The 18053-nt window shown below is 72.3% G+C and overlaps 1 protein-coding gene across 4 annotated transcripts; it reads left to right on the top strand.

Moving 5' to 3' along the window:
• The first annotated feature begins 241 nt into the window (after positions 1-241).
• Positions 242-17998, top strand: FMNL3 (formin like 3). 4 transcript variants are annotated; one of them, XR_016443138.1, is made up of 28 exons: positions 243-486; positions 6636-6719; positions 6921-7001; positions 7153-7229; positions 8916-8999; positions 9553-9696; positions 10230-10338; positions 10479-10555; positions 10668-10761; positions 10885-10959; positions 11950-12060; positions 12154-12303; positions 12462-12563; positions 12663-12930; positions 13005-13073; positions 13235-13359; positions 13435-13637; positions 13778-14012; positions 14542-14610; positions 14998-15078; positions 15272-15401; positions 15549-15709; positions 15816-15917; positions 16127-16216; positions 16393-16504; positions 16670-16775; positions 17160-17200; positions 17367-17998. XR_016443138.1 is itself a non-coding variant. In XM_090053416.1 (27 exons), the coding sequence occupies exons 1-26, from the start codon at positions 340-342 to the stop codon at positions 16759-16761; spliced, it is 3072 nt and encodes a 1023-aa protein (XP_089909542.1). In that variant the 5' UTR covers positions 242-339; the 3' UTR covers positions 16762-16775; positions 17367-17998. The 4 variants fall into 4 exon arrangements, 1 of the variants encoding a protein (XP_089909542.1); XR_016443141.1 differs by lacking the exon at positions 243-486 and adding an exon at positions 6100-6239; XM_090053416.1 differs by lacking the exon at positions 17160-17200 and having other exon boundaries at positions 242-486.
• The last annotated feature ends 55 nt before the right edge of the window (positions 17999-18053 follow it).

The raw sequence follows: 18053 nt of genomic DNA, 5'->3' as shown, positions 1-18053 counted from the left end.
CACAGCGGCTGCGCTGCGCGGGACACATCTGGGCTGGGCACAGGGCACAGCTGGGTGGGGAGGGTTTGCAAACGGCGCCGGGCACATCTGGGCTCGTTGCGGGGGCTGCGCGGGACACATCTGGGCGGGGCGGGGGGGGGCTGCACGGGACGCATCTGGGCGGGGCGGGGGGCTGCACGGGACACATCTGGGCGGGGGGCGCTCCCGCTCCGGGCCGAGGGCGGGGCGGGGCGGGGCGGAGCCGGGGGCGGGGCCGGCAGCCTCGGCGGGGCCGGACGCGAAGGGCTCGGGCGCGGGGTCGGGCGCAGGCTCCCCGCCGCCCCCGGTGCTGGGCCGGGGATGGGGAACGTGGAGAGCGCGGACGGGGAGTCGCTGCCCCGGAGCCCCGGCGCCGGGTGCCCGCCGGGCGGGCCCGGGATGCTGCCCCCGGGCAAGACGCCGATGCCGGAGCCGGGCGAGCTGGAGGAGCGCTTCGCCCTGGTGCTGGTGAGAGCCGGGCCGCGGGGAGCGGGGCGAGCCCGGGGGCGTCCGCGTCCCCCCGACGGCGCCGCCGGGGCCGGGGCCGGACGCCGCTCGGGCCGCTTGCTGCCCCGCCCCCGCGCTGGCAGCCGCCCGCCAGGGAGGTCCCGGGCTCGGCGGGACCCTCGGGCCGGCTTGGGGGAGACCAGGACGGGACGGAGCGGCGGCCCCAGGCCTGGGGTTGGCCCCCCCCGGGCACCGCCGCCGGCACCGCCGCGCCGGCCCCCGGTCCCCGCCTGCGCCGGGGGTTTTGCCGGGGGTTTTCTGGCGGTGGAAACCGCCTGTCACCCGTTCCGCTCGCCCGGCGCTGTCGGGGCGGCAGGAAGCTGGGGCTGCGTGTGCGAGCCCCGCGCGTCCCAGCCGGCCCCCTGCGTTGGCGTGTGTCTCTGGGGCTGGCCCGCGTCCAGCCCCACGTCCTGGGTGCGCCCGCGCGCCCACCTGAGACCCCGGGGGCACTCGGGGGCCTCTGACACCGCTCACTGCGCGGCCTTGGGCATACTCCTTGCTCAGCCGGCGCTCCGGGCGCCCGTGTTTTCGTGGGCCCAGCGGGTGGGCGGTGTGAGGAGTGACTGTCGCGTGGGGACAGCGAGTGCAGTGGCAGGGACGATCAGGCAGCATCCCTGCGGCTGAGGATCGGGCCCGTAGCTCTCGGCAGTGCAATGAGCCCCCAGTGAAGAGGCAGGGCCTGGCTCTGGCCCCGCTGCCCCTCCTCTCCCCCGAGCGGCCCCCGCGGGGCCCAGCTGTGCCCGGCTTTGTCTGCAGCCTCCGGCCCCGCAGCCAGGACGTCCGGCCTGCACTTCCCAGCCATTCCCGGCTCCCGTGCCACGGAGGCGCAGGCGGGTGTTGGGCACGTGCCCCCGGTGCACCCCGGGCACGAGAGCTCAGGCCTGCCCCCCCCCCCCCGCTGGGCCTGCGGGTCCCGGCGCTGGGCGAGGGCCCGGGGGGGGACGGCGTTTTGGCAGCGAGACCCTGGGTCTTCCCAGCGCCCGGGAGCGGAAGCTGACGTCGGAGGAAATGACAGAGCAGCCTCTGCCCCGACCCCGCTGACTCCTGGCCAGGCGGGAGCAGGAGCAGCAGGGAGGTGCCCGGGCCCGGTGTCTCCCACCCTGTCCCGGGGGAGCCCCGGGCGGTAGCAGCCCTGGCCAGGGTGCGGGGTAGGGACGTGGCGCCGGTGGCTGGGAAGCGCAGTGTCCCCAGCTCCGTCGGGGGAGCACGGCCTAATGCCTGGAGCAGGGACGTCGGGGTCATGCTCCTGGCACCAGTGCCGCGGGGGTCGGTGCCTCGGGTTCCCCGCACCTGAGCGCCGCAGCCCGTGGGCAGGAAGCCCCCGCCTATTTATAAGGTGCTTTGCATCTGCTCAGCTTGGCTTGGCCCCGCAGCGTCTGCGGCCTGTGCGGGGTGGGGCGCCCCCCAGGCCTGAGCTCCGAGCCCGGCTCGCACGGGGCAGACGGACGGGACCTGGGGGGCTCTGCTCGCGCACGGCGGCCTCGAGCCCCCGCCCCAGCGCCTGGCCCTGTCCGGGCCCTCGTGCCGGCTCCGCTCTGCACCGTCACCCTGCGGCATCTGGCGCTGGCAGGTCCCTGGCGGCGGGCAGGCGCTCGGCGCTGCAGGATGGGCTGCTCCGGCCTCGGCCGAGCTGCCGTGGGGAAGGCCCCTGTGGTACGTGGGCTGCGGCTGCTGGCGCCAGGCCAGGCAGGAATCCCCCGTGGACTGACGGCGGCGCTCTGGGGTTTCCCTCGGCCCCCGCGTACCGAAAAGCCCCCCCGGGCATTCGAGCCTCGGGCGAGAGGCGTCTCCTTGTGTTCTTCGGCTTCCCTTATCAACCTGCTGCAGACCCAGCCTCTGCTTGTTATCGGTGTCCCCTTTCCCCAGGGCCTCCTGCGCTTTCGCTTCCCACCCGGGCCAACTCGGGTCCTGTCCGCACGACCATCTCTGCCGCGGGGCTGCGGCTTTCCGAGCGCTGGGACTCGGACCGGCTGCCTCCCCGCGCGCCCCTCCGGCCCCCGCACCTGCTGGATGGGGCACGTGGCACCTCCAGCCTGGGGGCAGCAGGGCGAGCCCTTGACCTTGCAGGGGCAGCTGTGGGCCCGCAGTCCTGCCTGGGGGCAGTCAGCCGCCCTGCAGGGAGCCCCCAGCCCTGAGGCCCAGAGCGAGAAGCTCGGCGTGCTGGGCGTCTCGGCTGGGGGGCCACGAGCCGGCACCCCGCACCGTCCTTCAGGGCAGCTGCCAAACCAGCCTAGGACCTTCCACGAAAGGGAGACGTGCCCGTGGCACTGCTTGGGCGGCATGGGGCTGCCCTCCCCAGGCCTTCCCCCGGGACCTGGTGCGGGGGGCTGGGCCCCGCCACGTCCTCAGTGCCCACAGGGGAGGGAGACCCCATCCTGCGGACGTGCCTGCGGGAGGTTTCAGAGGAGCTTTGCTGGGGCCTTTCGGGCCACGTTGACCCCTTGCTAGCCCAGACCCCCAGGGCCATGCCGTGGAGCGACTGCTTGCGTGGGCCTGGTGCCACGGCCGCAGCCCTGATCCTGCAGGGACCCAGCACCTGCCAAGCCAGCCAGTGCAAAGTCGGGCCCGCCCGGCGTCTCCGCCCAGGCCGCTCTCCTGCCTTCAAAGGGCTGCTAACAATAACCGGTCCTTAAAGAAAAGGCCTCCGGGATGCGGGTGGGGGCCGAGGAAGTGCGCTCGCACCGGGCTGCCGGGCCACAAAGGCAGGAAGCGCCCGGCTGCAGGACGCTTGGCCACGGCTCCGGCCCGGGGCGGCCGGGCTCTTGCTGCGGGGGATTTGCGGGGTGCCCGAGGGCTGTGCCCTGGGCTCCTCTAGGGTGTCAGCGGCCCCGAGGCACCTCGGAGGGCAGGACGGAGGTCCCGGCCCCGTCCCAGCGGAGGTCTGGCAGGCAGCGCTGCCTCGCCCTGGCCTCTTGCGCGGCAGGTTCGCCCAGCGCCCAACGCTGTAATTTGTGGTCGGGCTCGTTACAAAAATAAAATCCTGGCCCTGGCGCTAGGGCTGGTCGGGCAGGGCCCCGGGTCAGGAGGCCTCCCAGGGCCACGGCTTCTGCCTCTGCCCTGGGCTCGCAGCAGCGCCCGGCCCCGGCGTGATGGGGACGTGCCCGACCGAAGGGGCTGCGGTCCCGCGCCGGGACTCCCAGGTTCCCTCCCCGGCTCTGGAAGAGACCCGGGACGCGGGCCGCCCCCCGAGCCGCACCCGCCTGAGCTTCCCCACTCTTCAGGCGGGGGGGGGGGGGCAGCGGGGTAGTGGCTGGGGCAGGGCATCGAGGGGGTGCTCTCGCGCCCTGTGCAAGGGGGGAAGGACTGTGCCGTGTGGGCGGCCGCAGCGTGGACCCGCCGCGGCTGTGGGTGGGTGGGTGGCGCCGCCAAGCTTTGCTCTAAGTCCGGAGCTAAGTCAGCACCTGCTGGGCATGTCCGCCGGCGTCAGGTCCGTGCTCCTGAAGTGCCCTGCGCAGGCGTGTGCACACCTGTAGGTGTGTGCCTGTGCATCCAGGCGTGCAAGGGTCCATCTGCCTGCATGTGCGTCTGTGTGCACGAGGGGGTGACGTTAGCCCCTGAACCCCACGTGGAGCCAGACCCCGTGTGACGCGGCGGGCCCTGAGCTGGCTCGGGCCGGAAATGGCCCCCGTGGCCGAGAGCAGCTGCGGGGACGGGGACTCGGGAGCAGCGGGGCCGCCTGCCAGCCCCCGCGTGCCCGGGTCCTGCTTCGGGACAGAGGCCAGCCAGGGCAGCGCTTCCTGGTCACTCCTGTGCCCGGAGCCCCCCCGGGCACCTCTGAGGTCGCAGCGGCTGGCCGGAGCGAGCCCCGGGGATCCGGGATCTCCCCGGCTGGAGGAAGCTCCCGTGGGCTCCGCCAGCCCTGCGGGCGCGGGTCCAGGGGCCGGGAAATCACCCTTTCGGCTCTCGACTAAAAATAGCACCTCCCCTCCTCCCCAGGGCCCAGCGCCCCCCAGCTCCATCCCCGCCAGGCCGGGCACAGGGGGCCGGGGACGTCAGCTGATGTTTTTAAAGTTTCTTTTTCACCTCTCGGGCACATATTTCTGCACAAAGCGGTTTCTGTCTGCACTAACGGGCCGGCTCCGCTGGGCCGGCCACGGCACGCGGGCATTGTTCTGCCTTTGTTTGCCTGGTGCCTCCCCCCAGCTCCAGCCCCGGGCGCGGTGCCCCCAGCCCTTCCCCTCCCCCCCGGCCCCCGCGGCTGCGGAGGAAGGAGCTTGCGCCAGTGGCTTTCCGTGCACGGGGGGTGACGCCGGGCGGGACGGGGGCACCCAGGCGCTGCGTCCCCCCGGCCCCCGGAGCAGCCGCGGGCTGGCCGGGGCCAGAGGCAATGCCGGAGCCTGGGCCCAGCCGCCCCACCGGGCGCCGAGCGCTGCGGGAGCAGGCGGGAGCCGGGCCGTGCCGGCGCCGGTGCCAGGGCTGCGGTTAGCGCCGCGCGGAAGCGCCGGGTCCGAGAGAGCCAGATTGTCGCGCTGCGGCAGCCGCAGGAAGGATGTGCGCTCAGACGCGCTCCGCAGCGCGCGCAGGGGGGGCCGAGCCCCTCCAGGCGGCGGGCAGAGCTCGGGGCCAGGCCTCGAGGGCATGCATCCGTGGGGTGGCTTTGCCCCGACGGCCGGGCCGGTGAAGGAGGAGCCCTGCTGGGCTGCCACCAAACGGCTCGGGGGTGCGCCCAGGGCTGCGTGGGCTCCCCGTGGCCCGGGCGGGCCAGAGCGGGGTGCCCTGGGCCCCCCCCGGCCTCACCCGCAGGACGTTGCGCGCTGGCCGCGGCCGGGATCTCGCGTGGCCGTGCCGCGTGGGCGCTCTGGGTGCCTGCTGCTCGGTGCATCCCGGGGGCCGAGGGCTGGGGCGCGGAGCTCGGGGCGGCCGAGCCTGCCCCGTCCCGCCACATCGGGGTGACGTCATGTCTTGCCGCGTAACCCGAGATCGCTCGCCGGCCCCGCTCCCCTGCCCCGCCACGGCTGTAGCTGCCCGTGGGCGCGCTCCTGCCCCCGCAGCCTCCGCCCGCCCTGTCCGCCGGGGCCGTCAACGGTGCGATTAACTGCAGTGACGGGCAGGGGCGGCCGAGCGGCTGATGCCGGCTGCGCCCCGCTGTGCCTCCGTGTGCCCATAGCCGGGCCGCCTCTGGCCGTGCCCGGGCCCCGCGTGGGGCGAGCGCCAGGAGGGGCCGCGGAGCGCTAGGGCCTGGGCCACGGCTCGGCATGGCGCAGCAGGAGCGACCTGTTCGAGCAGCACGAGTGCAAAGGCTTGCACTTGGGAGACGAGCCCGCGCGCGCCGACGGGCTGGGCAGCAGCTCTGCGGAAAAGGGGCCGGGGGTGGCGGGACAAGGGCCCGGGCGCGTGGCCGTGCCGGGAGGAAGGCGAGCGGGACCCGGGCTGCGCCGGCGGGAGCGCTGCCGCTGCAGCGAGGGAGCGACGCTTCCCCTGATCCGCGCCGGGGAGGCCACGGCTGCGGTCCCGTGTCCAGCTGTGGGCCCGCTACCGAGAGGATGGGACGCGCTGGAGAGAGTCCAGCGGAGGGCGATGAACGTGTTTTGGGGGCTGGGGGACAGGACCTGTGAGGAGAGGCTGAGGGAGCTGGGAGAAGAGAAGACTGAGCGGGGATTTGATAGCAGCCTTCAACTCCCCGAAGCGGGGTTTGAAAGCGGAGCTGGACTGGCCTCAGTGGGGGCAGATGACAGAAGGAGCAACGGGCTCGAGTTGCAGCGGGGGAAGTTGAGGTTGGATATTAGGAAACACTTTCTCACTAGGAGGGTGGTGAAGCACTAGAAGGGGATGGTGGCATCTCCATCCTTGGAGGTTTTGAAGACCCGGCTCAACACAGGCCTGGCTGGGATGATGTAGCTGGGGCTGGGGCTGGGGCCGGTCCTGCTCGGAGCAGGGTCTGGCCTGGATGCGACCCCTGAGCTCCCTTCCCACCCTCGCTGTCTGATTCGGCGACCCGCGCTGGTCGGCCCAGCGCACAGCCGCAGGCTCGGGGGGCTTGGCTTCGCGGCAGGGCACCGTTGCCAGGCCCAGGATCAGGTCAGACTGGCCCTGGGGCCATCGGGTGTTGCGCTGGCCAGGGTAGGCGCCTGGCTGGTCCCGGCCCCCCCAACCCGTGTTTCTGCCCCCAGAGCTCCATGAACCTGCCCCCGGACAAGGCACGGCTCCTGCGGCAGTATGACAACGAGAAGAAATGGGACCTCATCTGCGACCAGGTACGAGGCAAGGACAGGGTGGGGGGACAGGAGGAGCCGGCGGGGGCAGCGCACTGGGTCCAGGGAAGATGGGGGGGGGGGCGGCAGTGGGGACAGGGACTGCGGCAGGAGACGGGACCGGCTGGGAGCAGCTGGGCTGTCGGTGGTCCCGGGAGAGGGGGTCTCCATCCCCGCCGCTCAGCTCCGCGCCCCCTGCTCCAGGAGAGGTTCCAGGTGAAGAACCCGCCGCACACCTACATCCAGAAGCTGCAGAGCTTCCTGGACCCCGGAGTCACCCGCAAGGTGAGCGGGGTAGGGGCGGGGGGCACCTATCTCCGCATCCAAACCCAGGGCAGCATCCAGCCTCGCCTGGCACCCCAGGGCTGGCGCCAGCGTCTCAGAGCCCGAGGGTCCGGGGCCGCGGGGCAGTGCTCACGGGGGCTCCTGCTTGCAGAAGTTTCGGCGGAGGGTGCAGGAGTCGACCAAGGTGCTGCGGGAGCTGGAGATCAGCCTGAGGACCAACCACATCGGGTGAGCGCCGCATGCCCCGTGCCAGGCCCCGCGCACGTGGGCAGGGCTGCGGTGGTGACGCCCTGTGCAGAAGAGGCCTCGGCAGGAGCCCGGCGCTGCCCACCCCAGGCAGTTCGGGCCGCGGCCCCGGGGGAGCGGCTGGGCAGGGCAGGGGAAGGCGGGAAGCCCGGGCGGGACACGGGGCAGGCCGTGCGGTGCTGCTGGCGCCGGCACCCCCGGGCAGGCCCCGCCGCGGGGAGTACCGGGCGGCCCGGTGGTGCGCGGTTCCCACGGCCCCGTGGCCCGGCTCCACCTGCCCGGGCCGCGCTGCAGCTGCAGGGGAAGCGCCGGCGCGCACAGGAACCGGCGCTGTTCCTGTCCCTGGCAGCGCCGCGGACTCGGGGCGGCCAGGCCTCCTTGCAGCGGATGCCGGGATGGGGCACGGTGCAGGGGAGCCGCGCCTGCCCCCGCGTCCCTCCGCTGCGTGCGCTCGGGGTGGCTTGGGCGGGGGCTCTTGGCACGGAGGCGAGCAGGCGCCTGCCCGGGGACCGTGGCCCTGTCCTCCGGAGCCGTGGCCAGGCGGGCGTCGGGGCCGCAGGTGTGCCCGCGTCCCGCGGGCGCTGAAGGGAGGTCACCGGGCTGGCGGGGGTGTGAGTGAGTGAGTGAAGCTCGGGCACTTGTGCCTGTGGTTGCACACGCGTGTTTGCACGTGCACACGTGCGCTGGCCTGCGGCCGTGACAGGATTTGGCTGCCTGGGCCCCGGTGCCCTCTCACCTCCGCTCCCTGCGCGGAGGCCCTAAAATAGCAGCGTGGCTCAGACAGGAAGCGAGCTGGGGGCGAGCGCTGGAGAACAGACAGACAGGAAATGGGCGGTCTGGCCGCCCCCTCCCCCCGCAGCCCCGCTCCCCGGCAGCTGCGCGGGGCTGACTCACTGCATCGCCCCCCCCGCCCCGGGCCCACACGCCTGGCGGCAACACGCATGCACACATGCGTTCCCGGCGCTGACCGCAGAACACGTGTGCGCGCCTGAGGGCACGTGTGTACACGCGTTGGGCCGCGGGACACGTGGGAACACGCACTCGCACCCCCCCAGGCGTGTGCGCGTGTCCATCGGCAGTGGATGCGCGGCGTCCCGGTGGAGGAGTATGCATGCACAGGCCTGCCTGCGAGCAGGAGGGTGGGACGCACGCGTGCAGGGTCCCCCACACCAAAGACCATGTGCACACGTGTAAACATGCAGGAAAGGGTACTCCTGCGCCCTGAGCGTGCACATGCCAAATGGCACACGCCAAGCTCATGGGTGCGCACAGCTGCTCTCTGCACAAGGCCCTTGCACACATCAGCGCGTCCCCCATCCCAGTCACCCAGGAGCTGGGCGTGGGGGGGCAGCGCGCTCCTCTGCAGCCTGCAGATAAGGGCTGGGCAGGGGTGGGATGCCGATCTGCAGCCACATGTGCAGCAGGGGCTGAGGCTGACTCCGCCCCAATGGTCCCAATCCGCCCCAGTGGCCAGGGATGGCGGCGGGAGGGGCAGCGGGTGCAAATCGGGGCAGCCCCGCGGCATGCCACAAGCTACCCCAGGAGCCCTCGGCTGCGCCTCCAAAGCCTCAGGCTGCGTCAGCCTGAGCCGGGCCGCGCAGTCCCCGGGGCCAGCCCCGAGCGGCACCCCGCTGCCCAGGGGCGAGCTCAGGCCGGGTCTGCCCTCAGGTGGGTGCGGGAGTTCCTGAACGACGAGAACAAGGGCCTGGACGTGCTGGTGGATTACCTCTCCTTCGCCCAGTGCACCGTCATGTAAGTGCGGGCCGCGGCCTGGCCCCATGTCCAGGGCCCTGGGGCAGGGAGGCCATCTCGGCCGTGCACAAGGCCACGGTCACGTTGGTTGTGGACCCACGTGCAAAGTCCCGTGCGATGAGTCGTTGGGAGCTGGGCACGAGGGCTGAGGGAGCCTCTGCCCCCACCCCTGCATCGCCACCTGCCTCCCCTTGCTAGGGGGGTGGGGAACAGGGGCCGACGGGCCAGCACGGGGCCACCAGCGCCTCGCTGGCCGTGACCGCTCAGTGGCCGGGCCCGGGCGGAAGGGATGGGCAACGCACCCAGGCACCCGAGCGGGGGTGTGTGCACCGGAGAGGACGCCGGGGTCTCGCCCATGCCCAAGCCCTGCCCCGGGCCCGCCCGCCCGCCTGCCGCGCCGCGAGCTTCCCGCGCGCCGCCCGCCTGCCTCTGCTTCGGCAGCCCGGCTGCTCCCAGGGCGCCCTGGGGCTGCTTCGCCGTGACGCCTCCCTGTGTGCGTGCGCGTGTGCCTGTGCTGGGTGTGCGTGCGTGTGCGTGCCCGCTCTCCCCCCAGGTTGGACTTTGAGGGGCTGGACAGCGGCGAGGACGGAGCGCTGGAGAAGCTGAAGTCCTGGAGCAGGTCCATCGAGGACCTGCAGCACCCGTCCGCGCCCTTCGCCAACAGCCTCGCGCGCTCGGCCCGCCAGTCCGCCCTGCGGTACGTGCCCGGCTGCGCCTGCTGCCCCCGCGGCACGTGTCCGGCTGCCCCACGGTATGGTGCATGCCCAGCTGTGTCGTCCGTGCCCGGCTGTGCCTGCTGCACCCTTCGGTACAACACATGCCGGCCCCGCAGGGCGTTTCTGCCCTGCTCCCCCGGCATGCGTCCTCTGCCCTCGCTGTGCCCTGCACGCACACCCCCGCTCTGCTCTGCTGCCCGGGGGGGGGCTGGCTCTGCCCCCACCACAGGGGTAATGCCCCCATCTCTCTGCTTGCAGGGCCCGTCTCTCTTGCTCTGCCTCCCCTCGGGCCTGTGCTCTCTCTCTCTCTCTCCTCTGCCCGGGTAAGTACCCGCCGGCCGCATGCCCCCAGCCCCGCTCTGCGCTCTCTGCTCCCTCGCACGTCTGTCGCCGCAGCTCCTGGGGGGCATCTCCTGCTCCCCCGGCCCGTGCTCCAGGTCCCTCCCGGCAGGAGGAGGTGGGGCGGGTGTGCCTCGGCGGTTTCCGGCCGCTCACCGGGCGCCGTGTCCCGCAGCTACAGCACCCTGCCCAGCCGCAAGGCCCTGAAGAACTCACGCCTGGTGAGCCAGAAGGACGACGTGCACGTCTGCATCATGTGCCTCCGCGCCATCATGAACTACCAGGTGGGCTGAGGCCGGGAAGGGGCTGGGGTGCCCCGGGGGTGGCCCTGCAGCGCGGGGCAGACCCCGGCCCCTGTCCGGAGCCTCCCTGGGGGGCCGTCCCCGGCTGACGCTGGGGCCAATGCCCCGTTCCTGCCCCGCAGTACGGCTTCAACCTGGTGATGTCTCACCCGCACGCCGTGAACGAGATCGCCCTCAGCCTCAACAACAAGAACCCCAGGTGAGGCTGCGTCCCTCCATCCGCCCCGGCCTGGGCGGCAGGGGCGGGGGGCTCGGAGCCAGCCACCCCCTCCCCGTGCCGCTTCCAGCACTGAGGGTGCCCTCGCCCCCAGGACCAAGGCGCTGGTGCTGGAGCTGCTGGCAGCCGTGTGCCTGGTGCGGGGGGGGCACGAGATCATCCTCGCCGCCTTCGACAACTTCAAGGAGGTGAGACCCTCCCCCCCAACACCCCCGTGCGGGCTCACGCGCCGGTGAGACGGGCTCACACGAGGCTGTCCCCGCCGGCGGCACCGACCCGACGGCAGTAACCCCACGTGGGCTGCGCCGCAGGTCTGCAAGGAAAAGCACCGGTTTGAGAAGCTGATGGAGTACTTCCGCCAGGAGGACAGCAGCATCGACTTCATGGTGAGGGCCCGGCCCTGCCATGACCCCCAGGGCGTGCACCCCAGCATCCTGCCCTCGCCAGCCCCCCGGGGCGTGCATGCCCGCATCCTGCCCTCGCCAGCCCCCCGGGGCGTGCATGCCCGCGTCCTGCCCTCGCCAGCCGGGGCGTGCATGGCCGGGTCCTGCCCTCGCCAGCCCCCCGGGGCGTGCACCCCAGCATCCTGCCCTCGCCAGCCACCCGGGGCGTGCATGGCCGCGTCCTGCCCTCACCAGCCCCCCGGGGCGTGCACCCCAGCATCCTGCCCTCGCCAGCCCCCCGGGGCGTGCAAGCCTGCGTCCTGCCCTCGCCAGCCCCCCGGGGCGTGCATGCCCGCGTCCTGCCCTCGCCAGCCCCCCGGGGCATGCATGGCCGCGTCCTGCCCTCGCCAGCCCCCCGGGGTGTGCACCCCAGCATCCTGCCCTCGCCAGCCCCCCGGGGCGTGCATGGCCGGGTCCTGCCCTCGCCAGCCCCCCGGGGCGTGCATGCCCGCGTCCTGCCCTCGCCAGCCCCCCGGGGCGTGCACCCCAGCATCCTGCCCTCGCCAGCCACCCGGGGCGTGCATGCCCGCGTCCTGCCCTGTTCGACCTGCTCCCCCAGCTTTGCATAGCCCAGGTCCTGCCCTCTCTGAACCCCTCGGCATGTGGCACGTGCACGGCAGGGTCCTGCCCTCTCCGACCCCCTCAGGGTGTGCACCGGAGCATCCTGGCCTCTACGATTCTCCTGGGGTTTGCACAGCAGGGTCCTGCCCTCTCTGTTGCCCCCCGGATGTGCACGGCCTGGTCCCACCATCTCCAGTCCCCCCGGGGCACGTTCTGCCCTCTTCGACCCCCTTGGGGTGTGCACCGTGGCATCTTGCCCTTTCCGACCCCCCAAGGCATGCATGATGGGATCCTGCCCTCCTGACCCCCCACCCCAGGGCATGCACACTGGAGGGGCCTGTGCCCACACTGCCCCCCGCCCCATGCCCGCAGGTGGCCTGCATGCAGTTCATCAACATCGTGGTGCACTCGGTGGAGGACATGAACTTCCGCGTGCACCTGCAGTACGAGTTCACCAAGCTGGGCCTCGAGGACTTCCTGCAGGTCTGTGCGGGGGGCCGGGGGCCTGGCAGGCGATGCCCAGGAGGGACTCCCCGGGGTTGGGGCCTTGCCTCAGTTTCCTTCTGCTCTCGGTAGAAATCACGGCACACGGAGAGCGAGAAGCTGCTGGTGCAGATCCAGGCCTACCTGGACAACGTCTTCGATGTGGGGGGGCTGCTGGAGGATGCCGAGACCAAGAACGTGGCGCTGGAGAAGGTGGAGGAGCTGGAGGAGCATCTGTCCCACGTGCGTGTCCCCTCCGCCCCCGCAGGCTTGCTCTTGCTGCCCGGCCCGGGGCCAGCAGGACCCCCCCGGGGGCTCCTTGCTGGGGCCTCGGCTCTCCGTCCCCACGGGGAGGCTGGGCTGGGCTCGGGGCTCACGGTCGGGCCGGCGCCCCCCCGCAGGTGACGGAGAAGCTGCTGGACCTGGAGAACGAGAACATGATGCGGGTGGCGGAGCTGGAGAAGCAGCTGCTGCAGCGGGAGAAGGAGCTGGAGATGGCCAAGGTCGGGGCCCTGGGGGCACCTGGAGGGCGGGGGTCTCGGCACGGCCCGCAGGCTGCGAGCGGCTCGGTGACCCGCGCCTGACGCCGCGCCCGCCCGCAGGAGACGTACGAGAGCACGAGCCGGCAGGTGCGCACGCTGCGCCGCATGGTGAAGGAGAAGGACGAAGCCCTGGGGCGCCAGCGCAGCGGTGCTGGGACCCCGCTACCGGGCGAGCTGGGGGGGGGCCCTCTCCCGCCTCCGCCCCCCGACGGGGAGCCCGACGCCTTCGAGGACGACCTCGGCCCCCCGGCCCTGCCTCCCGTGGAGGCTGCGCCCCCGCCCCCTCCCCCACCGCCCCCCCTGCCCCCGCCCGCCCCCCCACTGCCAGGTAAGCCCTGACCCCCCTGCCCAGAGAAGCCCCCCCCGAGCCACGGGTCCTCATTTCTCGTCTCTGCTCTGCAGGAAAGTGCCCGCCGGCCCCACCGCTGCCTGGCGCCTTGCCCTCCATCGCCCTCACCGTCGGGTTGTCCGGTACGGAGACCACCCCCACGGTCCGGCACGCCAGGGGCGGGCAGGTCTCCCCAGGGTCTGGGTGGAGAGGTGGCGGGGGTCCGGGCGCTGCACGGGCGGGGAGGAAGGCGGAGGTGGGGGGCTGCCCCGGGGCTGACGCCGGTGCCGTACCCCCCCGGCAGCCATCCGGATCAAGAAGCCGATCAAGACCAAGTTCCGGCTGCCCGTTTTCAACTGGACGGCGCTGAAGCCCAACCAGATCAGCGGCACCGTCTTCAGCGAGCTGGACGACGAACGCGTCCTGGAGGTGAGACGGGGGGGTCCCGGCCGCGCCAGCCCGTCCCGGCTGGGAGTGACCCCCGCTCCTTCCCCCCAAACGCAGGACCTGGACCTGGAGCGGTTTGAGGAGCTCTTCAAGACGAAGGCGCAGGGCCCCGCGCTGGACGTGCTCTGCGCCAAGGGCAAGGCCGCGCACCGGGCAGCCGCCAAGGTGACCTTGCTGGAGGCCAACCGGGCCAAGAACCTGGCCATCACCCTGCGCAAGGCGGGGCGCAGCGCCGAGGAGATCTGCCGAGCCATCCTCACGTACGCGTGGGGCAGGGCTGGGGGGCAGCCAGCTCCCAGGGGACCCTTGGCGGCCCCCTCGGCAGAGCACGGGGCCCCGGGGGGGGGGGGGGGGGGCTGGGGGCGCGCGAGCAGCGCCCGGTGACGCCGTCGGGGCGCAGGTTCGACCTGCAGGCGCTGCCGGTGGACCTGGTGGAGTGCCTGCTGCGCTTCCTGCCCACCGAGGCAGAGGCCAAGCTGCTGCGGCAGTACGAGCGGGAGCGCAAGGCGCTGGACGAGCTGGCGGATGAGGACCGCTTCATGCTGCACTTCAGCAAGGTGGAGCGGCTGCCCCAGCGCATGGCCGCCATGGCCTTCCTGGGCAATTTCACCGACAGCCTCCAGATGCTCACACCGGTGCGTGTCCCCAGTGCCCCCAGCTCCTGCCCCGGGCACGCCCACGCCTGGCCCCAGTTCCTGTCCTTCCACACGCACCCCCCCTACCTGCCCCCAGTGCCCCAGCTCCCCTCTACCACGGGCACCCCCATGCCTGCCCCAGTTCCTGCCCTGGGCACCCCTATACCCGACTCCAGCTTCCATCGTACCATGAACACCCCAAACCTGCCCCCAGAACCCCAGGCCCTGCCCCAGGCACCCCAGGACCCACCCTGCTCCCCGGTGCATCCCTGCCTGTGCCCGGAGTGGAGAGCGCAGGCCAGGCTCCCCCTCTCCCCCTGTCACTCGCAGGGCTGTGCGGGGGAATGACTTGGAGCCCGTCCTCCTCGCTGGGCTCCTGGCGGGCGGCTGGAGCGGGGCCGGCCAGGTGCTCTGGAGCTGGCCCCGTCTGCCTCCCCCGGGGGGGGGGGGGGGGGGGGGGGGGGGGGCTGTGGGTCGCCAGCGGGCTCCGGCTAAAGCGATGCTGATGACCTCTGCTCTGCCCCTCCAGCAACTCAACGCCATCATCGCCGCCTCTGCCTCGGTGAAGTCCTCGCAGAAGCTGAAGCAGATGCTGGAGGTGGGGTGTTGGGCCCCGTGCTTGGGACACAGCCATTGCGCCCCCCTGCCGTGCAAGCTGGGCTGCAGGGAAGGCCCCGGGGGGGCGGGGGGGCCACCGGCTGGGTAGCAGCCAGCAGAGCTGTGACAGGGAGGATGGAGACAAGCCTTTCTCCATGGCCACATGGGAGGGGACTGGGAACAACGGGCTCAAGCTGCAGCAGGGGAAACTGAGGCTGGAGATGAGAGACTTTGAGGAGGTCGGGCACTGGGCACCTGGAGGCATGGCCTCTCCATGCCCGATGGGGTGGGATGTTTGAAGTGGGGCCAGACCCCGTCTCCTGTGAGCCGGGGGAGGCGGGGGGGGGCAGGACCCCTCTGCCTCCCCTGACCTGCGCTTGCCTTGCAGATCATCCTGGCGCTGGGGAACTACATGAACAGCAGCAAGCGCGGCGCCGTCTATGGCTTCAAGCTGCAGAGCCTGGACCTGGTGAGCAGCTTCTGCCCCCCTCACACGTGGCAGGGCCCTTGCATGATTGTGGCCCATGCACACGGGCGTGCACCTCCACACCTGGGTGGGTCCAGGTGCATCTTGTAGGCCGGCATCCTGCAGCCAGGTGTGCTGGGGCCGGCGGCCATGCACGTGGACCCATGCGCCACCCCCCTTCTCTTGCCCACCTCAGCTGCTGGACACTAAGTCAACGGACCGGAAGATGACGCTGCTGCACTTCATCGCACTGACCGTGAGGGAGAAGTACCCCGACCTGGCCACCTTCTGGCAGGAGCTGCACTTCGTGGAGAAGGCGGCCGCAGGTGCGCCCGCCGCGCCCCGCCTGCCCCTGCCCCTGCCCCTGGCCTGCCCCGAGGTTTCCCTGCGTGCCCTTTTCCTGGCAGGGACGGGGAGCAGCCTGCCCTGGGGAGAGGCTGGGGCACTGACGCACGCGCCCCCGCTCCCCGCAGTGTCCCTGGAGAACGTGCTGCTGGACGTGAAGGAGCTGGGCCGCGGCATGGAGCTGATCCGGCGCGAGTGCAGCCTGCACGAGAGCGCCGTCCTGCGCGGCTTCCTCGGCGCCAGCGAGGGCCGGCTGGAGCAGCTGCAGCGCGACTCCCGCACGGCTGAGGTGGGCCCCAGGGAACCGGGGGTGCGGGGGTCTCCGTTCGCAGGGGCGCCCGGTGGGCTGGATTGCACACACCCGTGCTAGCCCTCACCCTGGGACTGGTCCGCAGGACGCCTATAACATGGTAGTGCGCTACTTCGGCGAGAGCCCCAAGACGATGCCCCCGTCCGTCTTCTTCCCCATCTTCGTGCGCTTCATCCGGTCCTACAAGGTGAGTGGGGCCGCGGGCCGCGAGCGCTGGGCTGGGCGCTGCGCCGGCCCCTTCCTGCCATTGTTGCGACGGGAAGCGCACGACGAGCTCAGCTCCCGGCCCCTCCCTGCGAGGCCTGCAGCCCCCCGTTCCCCGCGGTCGTCCCGGGCCGGGGCCCAGGTCTGTGCCTCTGTCAGCTCCGGTCCATCCCCCCCGCCATGTGCCACCAGGATGCGGAGCAGGAGAACGAGCTGCGGAAGAAGCAGGAGGAGGTGATGCGGGAGAAGATGCTGGCGCAGGAGGCCAAGAAGCTCGAGAAGGTGTTGGGGGGGTCCTGTCCCGGGCGTTGGGGGGCCCCTGCTCACTGCCAGCTCCTGGCATCCAGGGTGTGGGAGGGATGGGGGGGGACAGCCCCCCCGCCCCGGTGCTGGGGGTGGCGGGGACACGCGCGTCTCGTCCCGGTCCCAATCCTGATCCCGGCTCTGTCCGGCTGCAGCACAACAAGTGGCAGCAGCAGGAGCTGATCGCGGAGCTGCGCCGGCGCCAGGCCAAGGAGCATCGTCCCGTCTACGAGGGCAAGGACGGTGCCATCGAGGACATCATCACGGGTAGGTCCTGCCCCCCCCGCCACCCCGGGGTCCAGCCCGGCCCAGGGATGGGGGCTGCCCAGGAAGGTCCCACGCCCGTGGCCCCAGGCACCGCCAGCCAGCGCCCTGCTCCCTCGGCTCCCCACCCCGAGGTGCCTGACCTGCGTCTCTGCCCCCCGCCCCCAGCGCTGAAGAGCGTCCCCTTCACGGCCCGCACCGCCAAGCGGGGCTCGCGCTTCTTCTGCGACCCGGCCCACCACGACGAGTCTAACTGTTAGCCCCCGGCCCCCAGGTACCGGCCTCGCCGCCCGCATGCCCCCCCCTCGCCCTGCATGCCCCCCTGCCCTGGCATGGAGCCTCCTGCATGCCCCCTCCCGCCGGACGCGTGACGGTAACTGCTGGTCGGCGACTGAAGGGTCTCTGCGCCTGGGCTGGGATGTGGGGGGTGGGCCCCCGGGGGGGGGGGTGCCAAGCCTGCTCTCCCCCCACCCCCAGGGCCACAGGTGGGAGTTGGCGGGGTGTAGTTGGAGTTTGCCAGGCCTCAGTCCCTGCTGCAGCGGGACGAAGACTCGGGGGGACCTGGGCACAGCCCGTGGCTCCACAGCCAGGCCCCAGGCCTGGGTCCCCCCATGGCTGCTCCCGGGGCCACCGCCGATGGTGTCTGTTTGTCCCATAGCCGTGAGGAGCATCCGCCTCTAGCTCCCGGCTGGGCAAAGGGTAAGGACCTGGACCCAAGCCCCAGGCCCTGCTTCTGCCCCCCCTGGGATGCCTGTGTGCCCAGCATGGGGAGCCCAGGTCCTGGCCCAAGGCATGTGCTGTGCCTCAGTTTCCCCAGAGCTGGGCACCGCACTGGCCCTGCCTCACCCATGCTCTCCCCCCACAGACAGACCTGCTCCTGGACTCTGCAGGGACGTGCCCAGGGGGGCTCTGACCCGGGGCCTGCTTGCGGCCGCCGGACGTGCCTTGCAGCCCCTGAACTGCCTCGTGCCAAGTACCTGCACCAGCGCTGGGCGCCCTACGACCCTGTGCTCCCTGGCCCGGCCCACAATTGCACTTTGATGCTGGGGGGGGAAGACGGAGCCCCCTTGTCCTGCGCCACGAACCTCATGGGCAGCCCCAGCCGCCCCATCACCTGGGCGCGGGCTGCCGGCTGCAGGGAGGGTGAGTGGGGGGCTGTGGGCCAGGCGCATTGTGCAGCTGGGGGGGTCCAGGAGGGCCCGCTGGACCCAAGTCCTGGCCCCACGGGACAAACACTACGGGTGAGCGGGGGCAGCCCCAGGGACCAGGCCAGCCCCAGCACCAACACTACGTAACAAGGGACCAAGGCTGCAGTGTTGGCCACGTGGGGGGGTGGGGAGGCTGGGCATGAGGATGAGTGTTTACACCACCTGCCCATCCAGTTCCCCGCTCCTCCGGTCCAGACCCATGTCTCCATCCCCTCCTGTCACCATCAGCTGAAGTTGGGGTGGAGGGGAACTTTTTGTACATGTAAAATATACTGATGGATGTATCTACTCCACGCCTCAACTGTCCTGCGCCAAGCCGGGGGGCATAGACCCTCAGGGGCAGG

This window comes from Crocodylus siamensis, chromosome 6 (genome assembly GCF_052110815.1).
Source record: "Crocodylus siamensis isolate JL-2025a chromosome 6, ASM5211081v1, whole genome shotgun sequence".
Classification (NCBI taxonomy): domain Eukaryota; kingdom Metazoa; phylum Chordata; order Crocodylia; family Crocodylidae; genus Crocodylus; species Crocodylus siamensis.
The sequence above is the reverse complement of the archived record's forward strand: the minus strand, read 5'-3'. Positions and strand labels throughout refer to the sequence as shown.